The 20772-nt window shown below is 57.0% G+C and overlaps 1 protein-coding gene across 1 annotated transcript; it reads right to left on the bottom strand.

Moving 5' to 3' along the window:
* Positions 1-2378: 2378 nt before the first annotated feature.
* Positions 2379-20314, bottom strand: DIRAS1 (DIRAS family GTPase 1). The gene is made up of 2 exons (XM_084614572.1): positions 20065-20314; positions 2379-7177 (listed from the first exon to the last, which is right to left on the bottom strand). The coding sequence occupies exon 2, from the start codon at positions 7151-7153 to the stop codon at positions 6557-6559; it is 597 nt and encodes a 198-aa protein (XP_084470698.1). The 5' UTR covers positions 7154-7177; positions 20065-20314; the 3' UTR covers positions 2379-6556.
* Positions 20315-20772: the final 458 nt, after the last annotated feature.

The following is a 20772-nucleotide window of genomic DNA, read 5'->3' as shown; positions in this document are numbered from 1 at the left end:
ACTGTCCCCCAGAGGGGCACATTGCACCCCACTCACAGACCACCACGCACCCCTCCAGCTAGCAATATGAGAGGTCTAGGTGTGCCCCCCGGCTAGCCTGGCCCAGGCTCGTCTCACTGAGCAACAAGTACTTAGTGCTAGGCCGATGTGCGGGGAGGGGGGCAGGGCAAGGAGTCCTTTTCCCGGGTGTAATGCTAGCAGGTTCCTGAGGCTGATGCCCATGGAGGGAGGACGTCACTACGTGCTGGGAGACACTTACCCAGGGCACCGTGTGTCACCATGGATCAGGGTCCCTGCCCAGCCAGGGTGAGGGGACAGGTGAGCTCCTCACCCACGTCACCTGAGAGCCGGACTCTTTGAAGTTGAAAAACTTTAAATCCAGACTCCAGCGAGAGACTGCTGAATTGGAATTAATTTGCAAATTGGATACAATTAACTTAGGCTTGAATAGAGACTGGGAGTTGCTAAGTCATTATGCAAGGTAACCTATTTCCCCTTGTTTTTTCCAAACCCCCCCCCCCCACCAGATGTTCTTGTTAAACCCTGGATTTGTGCTGGAAAGGGCCCACCTTGATTATCATACATATTGTAAGGAGAGTGATCACTTTAGATAAGCTATTACCAGCAGGAGAGTGGGGTGGGGGGAGAGAAAACCTTTTGTAATGATAAACACCCATTTTTTCATGGTTTGTGTGTATAAAAACGTCTTCTGTATTTTCCACTGAATGCATCCGATGAAGTGAGCTGTAGCTCACGAAAGCTTATGCTCAAATAAATTGGTTAGTCTCTAAGGTGCCACAAGTCCTCCTTTTCTTTTTGCGAATACAGACTAACACGGCTGCTACTCTGACATCTGGATGCTGCCTCCTGGATTCTCAGTGGGTGCCAGGTGCAGTTCCTGGCTCCTGGGCGCTGGGCACGTTCCCAGGCTCCCACAGAAACACACACACCGCAGCAGCATGGGCACACTCAAAGACACACACATGCACACACAGACACATATACAGTCTCCTTGCACCATCACACACACGTCCTCAAATGCATCTGAGCCCCTCAGGCCCTCCCTCTCCCTCCAGTGTCCCCTGCCCCACCACTGACAGGACAAGGGCCCTTGCTGAGCAGCGCACCACTGCCTGGTTGTGACCCCTCCTGCTCTCTGCCCCAGAGCCCCACTTTGGAGCTTGGGGCCTGCTGGGGTGACTCCAGGGCTGATGAGCACGGAGGTGTCGGGCTCCCCACCAACCTGCCTCTATAGCAAAGATCCCGTGTCACTCACTGAACTGTGGATTCCAGGTCCCAGCTGCTCCATACCCGCAGAAACTCGGGGAAGAGGGGGGCCCATATGGGAACAGCAACAGAGACGCTGCTCTCGTGGGCCCGTTGTTGGAGGGATGGTGGGGTAAGAACGCAAGAGCCTTGTACTGACAAAGCCTCTGTGCCCTGCAGGGGGTGGGAGCCTATGGCCAAGGTTCCTCTCTTGCCTGGACAAAGAAAGCAGCCCCCTCTCCCCAGAACAGAAAATTCCCCTCCCACTTTCTTATCGCTTTATCCCTAACTAACGCCACCTGGAATCAGCGCGCCCGCCCTGAGGCTCCAGGTGGCAAAATTTGGGTTGGGCTAGGTCTTTAATAAAGGAGCAAGGTCCTGTAACTCCACTGCCCGTGGGTGGAGCCCCATGCCAGCAGGTAGAGGAAAGGGACAGCTGCCGAGCGGGAGGTCCCCTTAGGAGTCCAGTCTTGCCCTTGCTCCTTCCTTCACCTGGGCTGGTGGGTGGGGTTCTGAAGGCGGCCGGGCGGTGGCTCCACGCCCCAAGGGACTGGCCAGCTGGGAGGCCGGCCCGTGTGGAAGCTGGGACTCGGCCGCTGTGTCTCATTTGGCACTGGGTGGAGGGGGTGGCCCTGTCCGTCGACCCTGAGCCAGGCCACGTAGCCCTAGGGCAACCCCGGGCTGGCGAGTTCCAGCTGTCGGTTTATAAGCAGAAGGGACCAGGCACAAAGCTGGGTCCTCCACGGTGAGGGAAAGTCTAGGGCAGCCACCTCCTTCCTTGGGGCAAAGGAGGCGGCCTCTAACCCCAGGTGAAGCATTCCTCCAGGGGGCTGGTTGCCCGGGGAGGGGTTCTGGGCAGGTTGCCAGGGAGCCCTTGTTTAGAAGGGAGAGGGTTGAAGCTGGATACAAAGGTTGACACAGCAACCCTTGCCCAGGGGAGATGGGAAGTGACAGAACTGGGTAAGGCAGAGCCAAAGGACTGGTTGCAAAGACCCTTGTTCCAAGAGTGACCGACCCAGACCGATGAGGGATCAAGCTCCAGCCACTTCCACCTGGGGGAGATCAGATGTTCCCAGTCAGACCATGCTATAAGCCATTGATCACACCAACCATGCAGGAATGCAGGAGTAATTTATTTATTTCAGGAAGACTAGTTCTAGAATAAAGGCTACATTGTAACATCGTCTTGTTCCTTTCTTTCTTTGTTCGGTTGGTTTTAAAAAGCCAGTAATGCATGGGAGCTAGTTACTGATCTCATGCTGGCGTCAGAGGGGGGTCTAGGCAGGACTGGTATTTACAATGCAAGGTACGAGAGTTGAGTTTCAGAGCACCATACAATATTCAAGACGCCAGTCTCTTAGCTGGGAGGACGTTATCTTCAATATCATATGACTGGGCCAGATACACGTGTAAACAAACATCTTGCTCCTCGTTATTACTATTATTACTGGGCCTGGTTTCAAGGCGACGTGGACGGGTCAGTGCCTCGACAAAACTCCTGCTGGGGGCCTGGACCCCCGCCAGTCCCCTTAGCCGTGCCTTGCTTTTGATATACAGCCTGGCATCCCCGGGGGTAACAGGCTAATGGGGTGATCCCGAGCCTGGCTGCCCCCCGTCCGAGACACGGGCTGAGCACGGCTAGGCTGACGGGGACGACTCTGCTTCACTTGAGACAGAGCCTAGTTTCCTTGCTGAACCCCAGGGATGGCCGAGGCCCCTCCCCGTTAACTCGCAGCACAACAGCTGGTGCCCTGGACCCCCATCCGGGGGAGGAACGAGCCGCTGGCTAGCCCCGATGCAGAGAGACCCCTCTTACTCCCTAGTGGACAAGCTGCCCCGGTGGTGAGGAGGCCCCTAGCACCCCCTAGGGGACAGGTTTGGGCGAGCAGAATATCCCTTCCCTGGTGCAGAGTCGGGAGGGGACAGCCTGGCCAAGCCACCCGGGGAGCGAGCTCCGCAGGGAACGCAGCTCGTGCCAGGAGGGATTCCAGCTGCAGCCAGCTGCTTCCTGCGGAGTCCTCCTTGGGCCGATTCTGCCCTGCCTGACGGAGCGAGGGGCTGGGCAGGGTTCAGACAGAGCCCTCCCCTCTTCCTCCTCCAGCTGCGCACCCAGCATAACCCTGTCCTCTCTGTAATCTGACCCACCCCCTTATTAGGCATTTTTGTGGCGGTCTCTGAGCTTCTAGGGCTGGAGGGGGCCAGATGCCCCCCATTGGTGTAAAGTGACACAGCCCCTATTGATGTCAGTGGGGATTTACACCCGCTAGGGGAGCTGGGCCTGGGATGGGCTGCCCGCACAGATTTGCAGCCCAACTCTGCAGGCTCCAGGAGGCCAAATCCTCCCCCCCACTGGAATGTTCAGGGAGGTAAGGTCAGGTCAGAACTTCTCCCCTTCGGGTGCTGCTTTGAACTCTGACTCTTCTGGGGTTTGCCAGTCTCTAGGCAGAGCTCCCCCCCTCCCCTCCACATGATGCCTCCTGCACTGGCTCCATCCACGTGGCCGTGGTGATATCCCAGTGGCACCCGTCACCGTGGCATCAAGCCACACGCAGGCTACCCCAACAAGGCAGTTGGGAGAGGGGTAGGTGGAGAGGCCATTGGGTCCAGTTCCAGACCTGCCTTGTAGGCAAGAGTTCCAAGACTCCAGCACACGGGGCGTGCATCAGGCCCGGCCTCATTCCCTGGGGTCCAGCAGCGCAGACCCAGGGGCCTCCCCCGTCAGCGCTCTCCGCGATTGTGCTAGGTCAGGGCTCCCGAGGAGCCCCACACGTTGTGCTTTGGCCAGCAGCTTCTGGGCTGCAAAGGGTTAAGAGTCAAGGGGGCTGGTGAGTGGCAGGGCTGAGCTCAAGGGGCTCCTGCCGCAGGTTGGATCTGCAGAGTTCTGGGTCAGCCTATTACAACCACAGGGGCGGGGTGCAGGGTTTGGGTCCTGCTGGGACGTGCCTGGGGTCAGTCCACTTGGCATGGCTACCCCTGAGCATCTGCAGCTGTTGGACCTGGGGCCCATCGGGCAATTCCCTAGGGACCATAGGGATAAAATACCCCAGCCGTGGCCATCCCCTGCTGCACTACTGGTGTTGCCAGCTGCCTTGCTTGGGGCTGTCCCTGGAGCAGACCAGAGCGCCTATTTAAAAGGAGAATGCCAGTGGTGGGGGGCGCACGGCAGCTGTGCTTTGGTAGGGAGGGAGGGTGGTACTGGGAGAGCAGGGAGGAGGGTCTTGCTAAGCTGGGTGGTACCCACTGGAGCAGACCCTGTGCCATCCATCGCAGCCGGCTCGCTCACTCTGGTATGAGTGTTTAAGTGCAAAGGTTCCCCCTCCCCCCGGCTCCTGATTCAGATGTTGCAGAGCTGGACCGCGGCCCTCTGCAGAGTCTGTGGCCACTGGGGGAGGAAGGCTAGGAAACAGCTTGGGATTCAGACATCTCTAGCTGGAGAGATCCAGCCAGATTTGCCAGCCGTCTGCAAAACAGGTCCCTAGTCCACATGCAAAAACGGGGGACCGTGCATGCAAAAGGGGAAGTGTGGAAACCAGGCACGCGCAGAACACACATTAGTGCAAGCACCAAGGGGCAATCAAGCCTGTGGGCGCCCAGTTTTCGTGTGCATATGCTTGTCTCGCACTCCCACCCATTGTGTCTACACTGTAGCCTGTTCTGCAGCACCGCCCCCAGCTGCTGTGCACCAAGGGCTGCCTGCTTGCACCCGGAAATACACTGTTTGCACAGACAGTGGGGCTAGGGGCAGATCTTCCAAAGGCAGCCCCCACACTCACACTTTCCACCTCAGGCTGAGATTCTTACCAAACCTAGCACGGCCTGGCATGACTTGCCCCAGCCCAGCCCAGCCCAGCCCATCCGTTTGCCCCTCATCCCTCAACACCCTGAAAATCCCACCGGCTCCACGTTGCGTCCAAAACACCATCAAGATGCTGGCGTTCACCCCTGCTCCTCTAGCCCTTTCGCCCCCACTGCTGGCTAGATATGTGCTATTCTTTCAGTCACTTCCGCACTGCTGACCTCTCACGCTGAGCTGGTACTGCTTGGCATTTTGGCAACAACAAAAGAAAAAGGCAAATCCTGAGGGTGGGAAAGGGATCGCTTCTCTCTGGACACCCTGCCCTCATCCCACCTCATCACTGTGTCGGCGTAAATAACTCCCTTCCAGCTGGGTTCTGTCTCCTCTCGCTGCTTTACCATTCCTGTCCAGCCCCTCCTAGGCTAGTGTCTCGTTCTCTTTAACTTGGCCATGGCCAGCTAAAATCCTCCTTGTGCCGATCACATGCATTTTGTTTTTCAGTGTCTCCCACTGTTCAAATAGCCAGGACATTCAGCAATGTAGAGACCCTTCCTTTGAGTACCACTGCCCAGTGGGGTATTGTACCCACCCCAGATGTCCTTGTCAGCTTCCAGGTCCTTGCGTGGATCCTGGCATCTCTTGGAACTTGGGCAAACAACCTGAGAGCGGCCCCATCCCCAGCAGGGCCGCAGTGACCTTGGGATTGTGTTGCAGTTAGCATTCCAGCCTGGCCAGACAAAGCTCATTGCTAGTCTTTCAAAGTCTCCGCTTAAGCGACGTACATTGGATCACCCCTTTGGGAATCATGTGTGTTCCTTTGACTGCTAAGGAAGGGTCTTGCGAGGGCCTGAAAGCAGCCTCTGCCCCCTCACCTGTAGATTTGGGGTCTCGGCATCATTAGGGAACCAAATGAGGACTGACCCCCATGCATTAAAATCCACTCCCCCCCACTATGCCCCAGCTAAAAGCTCTCAGTATTAGCAGCATTCGCTGTTCAGTTCATGCCGGAATACGTGAGTGTATCTCTGATGGGCTGAGTGTCCATGCCAAGGCTCAGACAGGTCTCCCTGCAGGCTGCATCCACAGATGGAGTCAAAAGCCAGAGAGTGGGGAAGAGAAGAGAGAAGACGTTGATCAAGAGTCGTCTTCCTGCGGCATTTCCTTGGCTCCCCCCGCATGTCCCTCATCTCGCTGCAAACAAACAAAACTGAAATGCATGTGTGCGATCCAGCCCCAGCCCCCAGGATTGCATATCCCCCTTCCAGAGAGTGAGACCGTGGCCCCCGTCGCCGGGGAGGGGAACGTACCAAGCATGGAATCGGAAAGGGAAATGGTCCTGGGTGAGCGTGCACTGCTGGCTCCCCAGAGCAGTCACAGTGATAAGATGCAGCGAGAGGGAGGAATGGGGGAGACGGGAGGGCAACGCCGCCTGGTGCTCCGACGCCGATGTTTAAACTTGTCAGACCGAGAAGAGACGAGGGACAGTCCGGTGCTTTACATAAGGCTGCATTTCCCCTTGATTTTGTCTGTTCTCTTCTGCTTGCTGGACCGCTTGCCGTCGATGTTGAGGCTCATGTTCCTCCTCTTCTCCAGGTTGAGCAGCTCCTGGAAGAGCTCCTTGACATTGTAATTCATCTTGGCCGAGGTCTCCATAAAGGCGCACTTCCACTCCTTGGCCACAGCCTCCCCTTCCTTGGTCTCCACCTCCCGCTGGGTCTCGTCACACTTGTTGCCCACCAGCATGATGGGGATGCTGTCCACGCTGCCCTTGATCTGCAGGATCTGCTGGTAGATGGGCTTCAGCTCCTCCAGGGACTGCTTGCTGGTAACGGAGAAGACCAGGATGAAGGCATGGCCTTTGGAGATGGAGAGGCGCTGCATGGCCGGGAACTGGTGGCTACCCGTGGTGTCGGTGATCTGCAGGGTGCAGACGCTCTTGTCGCAGCTGATGACCTGCCGGTAGGTGTCCTCAATAGTGGGGATGTACGTGTCCCGGAACGTCCCCTTCACAAAGCGCAAAACCAGGGAGCTCTTGCCGACACCGCCGGCTCCAAACACCACCACCCGGTAGTCATTGCTTTGCTCGGGCATTTTGAACGGGGGATGCTGATGCACCTGGAAGGGGATGAGACAAAAGGGAGAGAGAAGGAGACACGTCACAGGGTAGGAACGGCGACAGGCAGGAATGGAACAGGCAGAGCAGGGTGGGATGGGCCAGACTGGCTGTAGGGTCTGACCACCCAGTGCAGCAGACAGCCCATACTGGTTCCAACCATCAGCCCCTGCTCTCCACCTCCCCATCTCCTTGGATCCTCCCACTTCCCCGGATCCTCCCCCCTGCCCTGGGTCCCACCGCCCTGCTATATGGTTTGCTCCATCTAGTCTTTGGTGTCACCCACCAGATCCCAAACTACTCCTCTCCTACGTGAATGCAAGATCACACCATCCTAGTCCTTGTGCTTTTCCCCTCCCACGCCCAGCTCCGTGTGGTCTTCTCCTGTTATTTCTATTTCAACAGCATCCAGAAGCCCCAACCGTGATCGGGGCCCCCCTACCGGGGGCTGCACAGGCTCCGAGTGACAGACAGCGCAGGAGATGCAAAGGTAGAATAAACCCCCATCCCTGGGCTGTGCCATAAGAGATGTAACCCTGCATCTAGCTCCACCCATGGCGTTGGCATTTACAGGGCATCTGTCTCCTTCGTACCAGCAACTCCCATTTGGGCCCAGAGGTTTCCATTGCTGTTAAATCTCCCCAGACTTAGCCCTTAGCTGCTATTCTTCCCTGCTAGCCTTGCCGAGGGGCTGTCAAGCGTTGTTTGAGATTGCAGAGATGGGGAAACAGAGGCCCGGAGCTCGTGCCCGCCTTGCCCAGGGTCACACAGCGGGAGTGGCTGGTTCCGCTGGGAGGAGACGCCCAGGTGCTGTGCCCACTAGACCACATGACCTCTCGTGGTTCCAGCCGCCCACGCACCGATGCAGCCCTGGCTTTTCACTGGCAGCAGCAGCAGTGGGCCACAGCCCAGCAGGGGGCCCGGTGGCGAAGCCGGTGCCGACCCCAGCTCCTGTTCCAAAGGGCGACGCCGGGCTCCCCAGATCTGCTCATCAAACCCACGCAGGCCCAAGAGGGAGGGTCAGCCCCGAGGGGTGGTGAGAGCGAGACAGACAGGGACGCGGGGCTTCCACTCCGGGCTCAAAGGCAGCCTCTGAAGAAAGGGCTGGGGATGGGGCCACATTCCCTTTTAACTTAAAAGGAAACACACCAGGCGTCAACCCTCAAGCTGCAGCCTCTGAGGCGTGACTGTCACCTTCGTGCCCAAGGCCCCAGCTGGGATCAAGGCCCCATTGTGCCGGGCGCTGCACAGACATGGAGGGGAGATACACCGAAATAGACAAGAGAGGCAGGGGAAGGGCCATTATACCCATTTGACAGGGGATAAGATGCAAAGAGAGTCAGTGACTGGGCCAAGGGTCCATTGGTATGAGTGGCAGACCCAGGACTTGAACCTGGCCCAACACCCCCAACCTCCTCCCAGGTGGCCGGTGCAGGGAATATGCTGTCAGCACGGTGGAGGGATTGGCTCCGCCGCCCCACACCACAGCGGGAGGAGAATAACCCGTCAGCCTGGGCCCACACTGCTGACGGTGTTATTCCCCCCCCCATCACAAAGAGCCGATGGGCCATGGAAGCCAAGGCCGGTGGGGAGGGCAGGGCTCGGAGTGAAGGGGACTCGGTGCAATGCTGTTCCCCTGCCGCACCAGGGAAGCTGCCAGAGGCATCTTTCATGTGGGTCAGCCTGGCCCTGCATGCTAATCAGCCTCCTTGGGTGTTCTCCAGCCAAGCCGAGGTGGCGAGGAATGGCAATCAGCGAGAGCCTCCCACGCGGCTGTCACGAGCTGGTGGCTCAGCTGCTGCAGAAGGGAGCACTGGGCTCCGGGAGACGCTGGCTGTGCGTGGGATGGGGCTGGGATTCCCTGGGTTTCATGCCGGAGGGACTGACTCCGAGGGGGTGACTCCTGCTTTGCAATGGGTGGGGTCCGTGCTGCTTGGTGGGGAGCCAGCGCTCCGCTATCTCCCCCGCCCCCGGGATGCAGCTCGGCAGGGTTCTCCTTCTCCTTCTCTTCCTCCTCTTGGAAACCTCCATCCGCTGCCACCCAACCTCCCCCACGTCGGAGCTCGCAGGACCTCGGCCCTGTTTCTCTCCCCCAGCGCCCCAGCTGGCAGGATATCGGAGTGAGGGGCAGGTTGGACGCTAACCCCTTGCTCCACAGAGCAGGCCTCCGGCTCTGGAGCAGGCTCAGTGATGCAGGCCGGTTGGTGGGGGGAGACAGGGGACCGCCGTTAGCGCTGGTGCAGGGGGGCAGGAGAGCGGCAGAACGGGGGGCGGAGGGGACGCTGGGAGTCCCAGGATTTCCTGAGGGCCGGCTACATGCATGGAGGGGGAACCCCATGGAGGTTTCACTTCCCCAGCCCAGTTCTGGGAACGGGTAACTGGTGGGTGCGGGCTGGACGTGGTCCAGACCCCTGAGCACACATCCCCTGGGGCCTAATCCTGACCCACAGGAATAGTCCCATGGAAGTCGATAGAGTTACTCACTTCAGTGAGAATTATCCATGTGAGTAGGGGGTGGCAAAATCAGCCTTCTGCATGTTGTTCTTTTGTTAACACCTAGGGGACCCTTGTGAGATCAGGGTCCCCTTGTGCCAGGCACGGCCCAGACACAGTGAGAGCCAGTCCCTGTCCCAGTTGAGATCAGGGTCCCCTTGGGCCAGGCACGGCCCAGACACAATGAGAGCCAGTCCCTGTCCCAGCTGAGATCAGGGTCCCCTTGGGCCAGGCACGGCCCAGACACAGTGAGAGCCAGCCCCTGCCTGAAAGAGCTCACTGTCTAAACAAAGGAAGGCTCGTTAACCCCATTTCAGAGAGGAAACTGAGGCCCAAAAAGTTTAAGGCCCACATTTTAGAAGGCACTAAGGTGCCCAAACACCTTTAAAAATCTGGGCAATCTCCTAGCAGCTAAACCCCCCTTCCTCTCAAAGTCTGGGTACTTCTGCCATGTGCCCGTCGGTCCCTGAGTTCACCCCACAGGAGTCCAGTTCCAGTTCTTTTCCTTCCCCAAGTGCCTCTGCTAATTCCCATCTCCCCTTTGACGTTGAAAAACCCTGGGCTGGTGTTCTGTGCCCACCCCAGAATGGATCCCGGCTGTGCCAATGCTGGGCATAGAAGAGAGATGGCTCACGACCCACGGGTGGTAACCGCTTCTCCCCACCCTCCGTGGGTTTTCTTTTTATCCACTCCAGCTTGGTTTCTGACCCCTCCCCAGCAACGCCTGATGGATCTAGAGGCCAGGTGGTGAAATTACTCGCAGCATCTGGGAGATCTGGGTTTCCAAGCAGTCCCACACTGCCAGGCAGCTCCGGAGTTGCACCGTGGGTCACGTGTGCGCAGCAGCTGCTGTTTTAGCTATTTAAAAATAAAATGGTAGTGTGTGGAGGGGGTCTCCCCGAGGAGCGGGGAATGGGGGGAACATTATTCTAATTTCCCTTCTCATTGCTAGCAAAGGGTCTGTTTTTTCTGCCTGTGGGATGTAACTCACCCCTGTGCAAAGGGCCAGCCCAGAGCTCCGGAGTCCTGGCTTGCAGCCCCCCCGCTTTAACCTACTAGACCCCCCACTCCCCACCCAGAGCTGGGGATAGAGCCCAGGAGCCTTGATTCCCAGTCCCCCCAGCTCTAACCACTACAGCCCCCTTGCTGAGGGGTGGCACTGCCCAAGAACCATGCCATCTGCTTGCCCTTGAAGAGTCCTTGCTGGCACCGTCCCCACTGAGAAAGCCCCAGGCACCTGCCCCAGAACAGACTGGGCCAGGGAACATGCAGGATGCAGCGCTGGGTCCTGCCTTGCTGCCTGGGGTGGACTTCCCAATAATAGATCAGCACTTTCTATTTTTATAAGATGCCACAGTGCAGCCATATGGCCAGTTCGCTGCCACCGGCACGGCATCTGTAGCAAGGTTTGCTGGAAGATCACAGTCTTTGAGGGGGCGAGGGCTGGCTGGCTGCAGCCCCCTTTTGCCTTGGGGTCCCTGGCTCGTAGCTAACTCAGTTCAGCAATGACAGAAAGCTAGGGGCGTCACCGTCTAAGGTGAAATGAACGAGTTCGGGGGCTCTCAGTCCAGTAGCAGGAGGGCAGGTGCCCCGGACATTAAATTCACCAGCACTAGCCAGCCGGGTTCTCGGCAGGCTTAGAAGACAAGCTGAGGATTGAGACGGCCATAGAGAGCCAGCTCCCCGCTCTGCCTACGGAGAAGTCACGGCAGCATGCGGAGGTGGCTAACTCTGCAGGTCCCCAGGCTCTGCCTGGGCTGGAGGAAGAATAAAAGGCTTCAGTCTGCAGGGCTTTCAAATTAGCACCTTTGGCCAGCAATAAACGCTTGGGAAATTGAAACTCCCCCCACCCCCATGCCCTGCAAGACACAGGGGTGGGCGCTGCAGATCCCTGCCCGGGGAGATTGTCCCTTCCAGCGAAGCTCTGCTCTGATTCTGCTGTGGGACGAACACAGCACCGGAATGATCAAAGCCAGGGGCTGGGTTAAAGCGTTGGGAACCCCACACGGACGCCACCCCTGGCCTGCTCTGCTCTGTCAACATGGGGTGGAGGTAGCTGTGAAACAGGGGCTTCTACCTGCCTAAGCCCTCTCCCTGGGGGTGCAGCTCAGCAGCCATGTGGGGCTGAGTGCACAGTGCAGACCAATGAGACACACACACTGTGCTCGCGCCAATGAAGACTTTTCATTTGTCCTTTCCTGCCCCTGGTTTCCTGAGCAGAGACGCAGTATGTGTATTCTGCCCTTCGCATAGGGAAACATTACGAATTTACAAGGACAGAATCATAGAATATCAGGGTTGGAAGGGACCTCAGGAGGTCACCTAGTCCAACCCCCTGCTCAAAGCAGGACCAATCCCCAATTAAATCAAATCAAGTAAAGGGAAGGATTCTTTGTAACTAACAATGCCAAATGCCACCTGGGAGATAAAAGTCGTACCCAGTTCTTTGTACTTACATCAACACTGGGAACAAAGGGATGTAATTCCTCTGGGCCTTGACCAGTCATTTACACCAATGCCAGGTGAATGCAAAGGCCCCCTGATCTGGTAGCATCTTACACCGGCTCAGCACCAATGTAAATGACTGCACAGGGCGGCAGAGAACTGGACTCAAAGCTTCCACAGTCAGAACCCAGTTGATGCTGTTGCTGGTGACACCCGGGACAGAATATTGCTGTGATTACAGTACACCTAGGCACCCCAGCTGCGATCAGGGCTGCACAGACACACAGTGAGGGACTGGCCCTGCCCTGAAGAGCGCACTGCTTAAATAGACAAAGGGTGGGAGAGGACGTGACTTCCCCATCCCAGCACGTCAACAGCAGAGCTGACATTTGAACCCAGGAGTCCTGATGCCCTCTACAGGGCCCACTCTGCCAGACCACACTGCCTCACGTAGCTTTCATCTACTTTGTTCAGAGCACCTCCTGGAGGGCTGATGGGAGCGAAGCCACTGCTGCATTCAAGTCAGCAGACCTGACTCCGACAGACACACAAGCTGCAGATCTGCCGAGTGGGCAGCTGCCATTTTCACACAGGCGACTGTGGCTGGTTTAACGGCAGCAAAGACACTTTTGATCAGCCACTTCCTAACCCCGGGGACAGCACGAAAAACAACAGCACCCGCCAGGAGCTGCGGTTAATCACCCCTCCGGTGTACTGCATTACCCAGCAGCCCTGAATCCCACCGGAGAGTCTTTAATACCGTTCAGAAATTTCCCTCATCCGTCCCCATCAATTATTGAAGGAAATCGCTCCGAACAACAGAGAGCTCGTGTTGGACAGCCCGATTCACCAGTCGGTGCACCTCACGAGCAACTGCAGTGCAAGTCAGTGGGTTAAAGCCAGAGTGAGTGAATGGGGACATTGAAAACCAGGCAGGTTTGGGCAGGAGATGAGGTGCCGAAGCTAATCTGCCCCGTAGACTGCACCTGAGTATGGGCATCAGTGTGGTCTGGTGGATAGATCATTGCCCTAGAAATACGGACACCTGCTTCATTTCCCAGCCCTGCCACTGGCCTGGTGGGTGACCTTGGGCAAGTCACTTCACCACCGTGTCTCAGTTTCCCCATCTGTGCAAGAGGGATCACGAGACCAACAGTTGCTTTGTAAAGCGCTTTGAGCATGGCTGATGATAAGAGCTAGGGAGTAACATCATTCCTCGGCCAATTGGAACAAGAGCATCTCCAGCGCAGCTGGGAGAGAGCCAGAGAGACAGACTCGAGCTAGTGCACTAAAAATAGTGACGTGGATGTCGTGTCTCCATCGGAGACACAGGCTAGCCCACCTGAGCTCAGCCCCAGGGGTCTGGGGATCATGAGAGCGGTTTTCAGTGCACTAGAAGCTCACCCCCAGCTGCAATATAGACACAGTAAAACCATGATGTTGAATGTGGCTTGGGGCCAGGTTTTCAAGGCACGGCCCCCAACGTGCAGAACGCTGGGGAAAATCTGGTCGCTTTCGTAGATTCCTAGACTGGTGCTGAACTCTTGCAAATATCCCAACCCCAGCACTCAGCGTAGACAGGGGTGGTTGGATTAACACCATCCCAGCTGGTCCCCAAGGGATTTTTAACCATAACAGTCCCAGCCTGCCCTGAGGACCTGATTCCCCTTGCCCTGCTTCATAGATGCCAGTGTGAAGTGGTGGTGAAATGCTACCAGGGCACAATGGTAAACTCTTTGCACCCACTTTGCACTGGTGTGAGCGGCGCAAGCCCAGATGGTGTCAGTTACCCTGACCCGGCAAGGTCATGCACTGATATTGGGACCAAATTTGCAAGTGAAGACAAGCACCCTGGGGATGGGAGGCTGAAGTCTCAGGGCAGCTACAGGCAGCTGGACGTCCTTTGATTTTCAATAATACACAAACATCTCAGAGCCCAATGCAGGGCTGGGCGGGGTCTCATTTAGCAGGGACCTCCCCCCCGGCTGGCAGAGTCCCAGACATGCCTTGCCTTGTCTCTCTCTAGGCCAACTCTTGTTACAGGGCTTGAAACAAATGCTTCTCCCAGAGACCATCACCTCCATATCACCAGCTCCAATCTGCCCCCGCCCTCTAACTGTTACCTATTGGGTGGCCTGTGCGTAATGAGTTTGCTCGGTCTCAGCCCATCTTCCCAGGGTGTTCAGATCACAGACACAAAACCACATTGGCACCCAGACTTTCCAAAGAACACAGCACCCAGCAGCTCCCACTGGGGAATCCACCACCCCTCCCCCACTGGAAACAATGGAGAATCCACCCCCCATACACCACTGAAACCAACAGAGAATCCACCCGCCCTAAATTGAGAACAATGAAGAATTCACCACCCCTCTCCCCATTACAATGGAAAACCCACTCATCATTGAGAACAATGGCGAATCCACCACCCGTCCCCCTCCCAATACAATGGAGAACTTAGCCCCATTGAGAACAATGAAGAATTCACCACCCCTCCCCCCATTGCAATGGAGAATCCACCCCCAGCCATTGAGAACAATGGAGAATCCAGCACCCCTCCCCGATTAGATTGGAGAATCCATCCATCATTGAGAACAATAGCGAATCCACCAGCTCTCCCCCTCCCAATACAATGGAGAATTTAGCCCCATTGAGAACAATGGGAACGGAGGGCATTTGAAAACCTGGCCCCAGTTGAACATCTCAGCCGAGAAAGCTCTGAGTAGGGCCAGCTGGGCCATGGAGCAATCAGCACAGAGGAGACTGTTGTGGGGGGCCAAGGCGGGGGGGTTAACCAGATGATAAAACCCTTTGTCTTTCCCCTGCTCTAGGGACCCCGGCAGGCTGAAGGCTCCTCTGATCTGCTAGCTGGCTGAGACAGGGCTGGTTCGCCCTCCTGTGATGCTCTCAGAACATCCTGATCCCTTCGCAACTGTCCGAGCGGCTGGGCAGGGAACTGGTGCGAGTTCACCCCGCTGCTCTGCCGGACCGGGTGGGGAAAGGGGCCTGCACAGGCCAGCAATGGAAAAGTTCCCCTAGCGCATCTGACTGCTCACCAGCTGGTTTAATTCCCAGTCTGGCTGCTTCAGTGATTCTCTTCCGTACCACCCCCACCCCAGCCCTGTTTGTGTGTTTACATGATCACTGGTTAGGCTTTGTCCTAGTTAATGTAATGCTGGTGAAAGATAGAACAGAGGGACCCAGGAAAGATAGATTTGTGGTAAGGCCTTGGAAAGAGACTTGTTAAACAGCCGCTGCACTCCAGCCCAGAGGCGGCTGCATTTCAGTGGTGGATGAGGCAATTCCTTAGCAGCAAAAGGGGTAAGGGAAACCCAAGATACTAGTGAGGGGGGGGGGTTAGTCTTGTGGTTAATGCTGATGGGTGCTGAGCTCTTTGGAAAATCTGGCCACATCCTTCAGCCACCTCGATGGGAGCTGAGTTCCCCTAACAATGCGGCCTGCCCTGAACCAGCTGCTTCTGGGGAGGGAGGAGCAGGCAGGTGGACAAGATGCTGGTCTGATTGTATTTGGCTGGGGAGTGGGCTGGGAGGCTGTTGGGGTGCAAACCCCACAATTGATATTCTGGGTCTGCAAAACTGTTGCAGATCCATCACCCTTTTTGCTCCTTGTAATTTAACTCCATGGGTTTTTCCCTCCAAGGGTAGGTCCAGGAACAGACCCAAACACATTTCGCCCCAGCCAGCCCCTGCTTTGTGTGAAGATTGGACCCTCTCTGCCTTGAAATCCAGGCCAGCACAGGGGGCTCTGGACACTGCACAGAACCTGCCTGCATTTTCTTCTCTCTTCTCCTTTCCACTCCTTTCCCTGCTGCAGTTTTCCACATTCCCCCCAGCCAACCTTCTCCTGTCCCCAGCCCCTCTCCTAAGCGGAATGCAAACAGCCTTCCAGCCTGAGCCATGCTTTCAACCACATGGTCTTTTTAGCTTGGGTTCAAACTTAGGTGGAATGAGTTTGCCAGCCCTGCTGAAAAGCCAGCTTGGGATCATGGACAGAGGAATCACCCAGGAGATGCCAGGGATTTCTCTTCTATTGTCCTTGGAAAGTCAAAGGCTGGGGTTTGAAGAGTTGAACACATTGGATTCTGCTGTTCCGAACCAAGCACTGAGACATCCTTTAAAATACAGAAATCTCAGACTGCCTTGTCTACACTGGGCAAACGGAAGGCATGTTAAGAGGGGCAGTGTTTCCCAGTGGAGAGGGCACTTTGCTAGGAGTCAGCCGACCTGCATGCTAGTCTCAGCTCTGCCACTCACCTGCGGGGTGATCTTGGGCATGTCACTTCACTGCTCTGTGCCTCAGTTTCCCTTCTGCCCGTCGCCTTGTCCATTTAGATTGTCAGCTCTTTGGGGCAGGCACTGCCTCTCGCTGTGTGTCTGGGCAGGGAACTCGAGAGGCTAGCATCATAATAAACATGATTTTGCCTGTAGTGTGGTAAGGGACTGTCATGTCCAGTCAACGAGGGACTCTGGCCTTAACCACGAGCAGCTAACACATTTGTCCATGTCCACGCTAAGTGCTACTTCAGGGTTAAGCTCATGTTAGCACACAGCTCACCACCATGGTACATCTCCCCAGTGGAAAGACAGCCAGACTTTGCAGCAGACAACACCCATCCCCATCGCCTCTGTTTCAGATCACAAAAGGGTCCCACTCTAGTGCCCCCATGGTTTCCAGCTACCCCCTGGTGGGCCCATCCCAGAGAAATGAGGGGATGGGCTAGGTAGGCCAAACTAGAGGAAGGGTAAAGCAGTGGCTGGGGTGCCAGCCTGTGACACAGAAGATAAGGGTCAATTCCTGGCTTTGGCACAGATGCCCTTGGTGACCTTGTGCAAGCTGATTAGGTCCGAATCCTCAAAGGGATTTAGGTTCTTCACTCCCACTGATTTCTATGGGAGTCAGGTGCCTAAATACCAGGGGGTGGGGGGGAGGCAGTGCCTCAGTTCCCCATCTGTGCAATGGGGACAATAGCCCTCCCCTTCCACCAGCTTGTAGGGATAAATACTTCAAAGATTGCGAGGTGCTCGGGCCCCATGGCAATGGAGAGCGATAGAAGCCCCTCAGCAGGGGAGGTTGGTCTCTCCCACCTTCCACTTCACTGGGTGACACCAGCCCCTGGGTGCAAAATCCCTGTGCTCTGCCCTGAGCCACGGGTGGCATCGCCCCACGAAGCTCTCAGCCCCCTTGAGCCCCCAAGGCACCTCAGGATTCAGTGGGGTGCAGAGGAGGGATCACCAGTGGTGCTGGGCAGCCTGAGCCAGGGCCTAAGGGCCCCGGACCTGCTTGGCAAAGGGGTAGATTTGGACAGAAGCAATCGCAGGTGGAAAATTCCCTGGGGTGCAGGGAGAGCGAGTGAGCAGACAGTTCAACAGCCCTAAGAGTCCCAGCAACAACCCCCGACCCCTTGGCATCACTCCCCCCCCCCCCCGGGGCAAACACCACCCGGCTCCTGTGCGACGGGTGCATTGTGCCAACGCTTGGCTTGGCTTGTGCAGGATGCAGCGCTGGGCTGGGCTCTCTTGCTCTCCAGGATATGAAGGCCAGAGGCAAGCACGGAGCTGTCCTGCCCCTTTGTTCCCAGGTACGTCCCAGGGATCTGAGAAAAACCCTCGGCCCCAATGTGAGCAGGGCACCTGCTGCTGAGGACAGAATCGGTTCCCACCACTTTTCAGACGATTATGAGGGGCCTGATCCCTCGAGGAGCCGAGCACCCCCAGTTCATCCAGGATGGATGGGAGTCAGAGGGCACCCAGCACCCCACCTGGTCACCTCCACCAGGGCACCCTCTGGCTACCCCAGTCAGCAGAATCTGTACAGCAAGGCCATTATCCTGCTGTCCCCAGAGTAGACAGGACCAAGGATAAGGCAAGTTTTGGGGTGGAGGGGACCTTCATATTCTTAGAGCAACTCATGGTGATTAACTCTCCAAGCCATTTCTCTGGTATGGGGGGGGGCATGGCCTGGAAGGAGGGCTGTTCCTGGCACCCACTCTGCCCCACCTTCATCTCTGGCATTTGGCAAGGCCTGAAACATGGTGGGTTTCACCAAATGGAGGGGTGGGGGGCAGGTGGGACTGCCAGCTGGGTTCTTCCAGTATCCAGCACTGTCTGCCCAACCCCCTATGCTGCGTGGTTTACCCAAAGCAGTTTGATCCCCTATTCTGGTTACAGGAGCCCTGGACAGCTGAGTGCAGGCTTGGGGCTGCGTCAAGGGTTCCCACAGTGCTTCACAAGCAATGGCCTGTGTGCCGTGTGTGTGCTGTGTGTGTCCTCGTGCCATGTCTGTGTGCGCACTCTATGTATGTAGAGAGAGATCTCGAGATACATATGTACAAAAACACGTATGACCTCTAGATAGGTGTGTGCGCATGTGTGACCTGTACGCACGTATATACAGAGAGAGCTAAATATACGTGTGTCCGCTCTATATGCATGTGTATATACATAGAAATCTAGATACACACACACACTCCCACAGAGGCATACACAGAAACACACATGCATCCACACACGTACACACATTTACATCCACTCCAAGAGCTCGTTAACTGCTCAAGCCTGGTTTGCACGCTTCTGTTCATGCTCTGAACAAAAATACCTTGATTGCAACCGTACCTATTGGATCCAATTCGCCTGGTAGCAGGCTGCTCCTCACTCAGCAGCACAACCCTCTGATTAGGAAATTGAGTGTGTGGAGAAGTAATTGAGGGGGCTTATTTTGGGGGCTCCATGAGCCAGCTGGCTGCCTTGCCATCACCTTCCTGCACAGAACACGTAGCTAACGCTGTGGAGGGGGCTTTATTTTTATATATTGCCTACAGAGGGTGAGAACAGTCGTGTACTGCTTGGCATGGAATAAACAAACTGCTAATTCCTGATGGGCAGTGAGGAAATACTGCACTAGAGAATGCAAAAAGCACAAAAGGAAAATGCCCGCTGTACAGTATGGAGCTATAGACCTATCAGTTACAGGGTAGATAGATAGATATGGGGTGGAGGGAAATGAGAGGCAAGATAGATAGCTAGACCTATACAGAAATACGTACATAAATCAATCTATACACCCCAGTACATACGCATGGATACTGCATATGTACATCAATTGATACCTCTGTACATACACATCTCCATATATTTATATGTACACAGATAGACGCAGAGACACATGGGCACCCATATAGACACATGCCTGTAGAGATGCCTTTCCATGTATAGACAGATGTACAGGTGTGTATATATATAAAGATCTGACTGCAGAGATAGATGCCCTCACAGTCAGATGGCTAGAGGGGTGTGTATGACGATAGATGACTAGAGGGATAGGAGATGGGTATGGAGATAGAAGGGGGGGGTCTGAGGATGGGGGGGTGGGTATGAGGATAGGTCGGTGGATAGAGGGGGGATATGAGGATGGTGGGTATGAAGATGGGGGTAAGAGGACAGGGGGGTGGATTTGAGGACAGGGGGTGGACATGAGGATAGAGGGATGGGGGGTATGCGGATGGGGTGTGGATCTGAGGAGGGGGGTGGGTATGTGGATGGGGGGGATCTGAGGACGGGAGGGTATGAAGATAGAGGGACAGGGGGTATGAGGATAGAAGGATGTGGGGGTATGAAGATGGGGGGGATCTGAGGACAGGGTGGGTATGAGGATAGAAGGACGGGGGGGGGGTCTGAAGACGGGGTGGGTATGAAGATAGAGGGACGGGGGGGTATGAGGATGGTGGATCATTTACCCCCGTCCCTCCCAGGGGTCCGGGGCTCAGCGGTCCGATTTGCTTTTCCGTGCCAGCCCCCCCGGCCCGCGGGGCTCTGCTGCAGGGCTCCCCGTCCCGCCCCCCGGGATCGGGCTGCGCTGGGGGGGACGGGACACCCAGCGGGGTGGGGGGGGCACCCAGCGAGCCCGCCGCCAGCCGCGCCCGGCGCTGCCTTACCGTCCGCCCGGCCCCGGGCCGCAGCCGGCTCCCCGCGGCGTGTGCTGGGGCCGCGCCCCGAGCCCCCCGCGCCGCCGCCTCCGGGCCAGCCCCGGCCACTGGCGCAGGGAGCGGGGGCTTCGCTCATCAGTCGGCGGCACGGCCCGGGCCCCGGCTCCGGCTCCTCCCGCCCTGCCCGGCGCGGCGCGGCACCGCCAGCTTTGCGCAGAGGCAGCCTGACACCGGGCGCCTCGGCAGAGCTCCAGCGCCGAGAAACTCCTCCCCCAGGCCGGGCTGGGAGGCAAAGGACCCGCTGGCGCAAGGAGGATGCTCCAGCCCCGCCCCGGGGGATTCAGGCCCCCCCCTCAGGCCGGGAGGGCGTTTGGGGCTCGGCGGGGCTGACCCCCTGCCTGGCACAGGCCGGAGAGCTGCCCCCAGCGCCCCATGCAGCCCAGGAGCAGGGCAGGGGGAACCGCGTGTTTCTGTGATAACCCCGGCTCCGAGCCCGGCCCCCCCCAGGTTTGCTCAGCCAGCGGGGGGAGGAGGACACGGACCGGTGGAGGAACCCAACACAGAGACCCGAGTGACCTTGCTGGAGGCTCCTTCCCAGAGTCGACCTGACGTCGTCTCCTGGCCCAGCTGCTTCCAGAGGAAAGTGCCTGCGGGTCCCCACAGGCGCAGGAAGGGGCAGAGTTAAGGTGATGGGCTCACCAGCAGGCTGCCTCCGCC

This window comes from Lepidochelys olivacea, assembly GCF_965140295.1.
Source record: "Lepidochelys olivacea isolate rLepOli2 genome assembly, chromosome: 25".
NCBI lineage: Eukaryota > Metazoa > Chordata > Testudines > Cheloniidae > Lepidochelys > Lepidochelys olivacea.
This window is presented reverse-complemented; position numbering and strand designations above follow the sequence as displayed.

What these genes read in the sequence shown, in the direction of transcription:
- DIRAS1 (XM_084614572.1), bottom strand. Translation starts at nt 7,153, where the DNA reads ATGCCCGAGCAAAGCAATGACTACCGGGTGGTGGTGTTTGGAGCCGGC.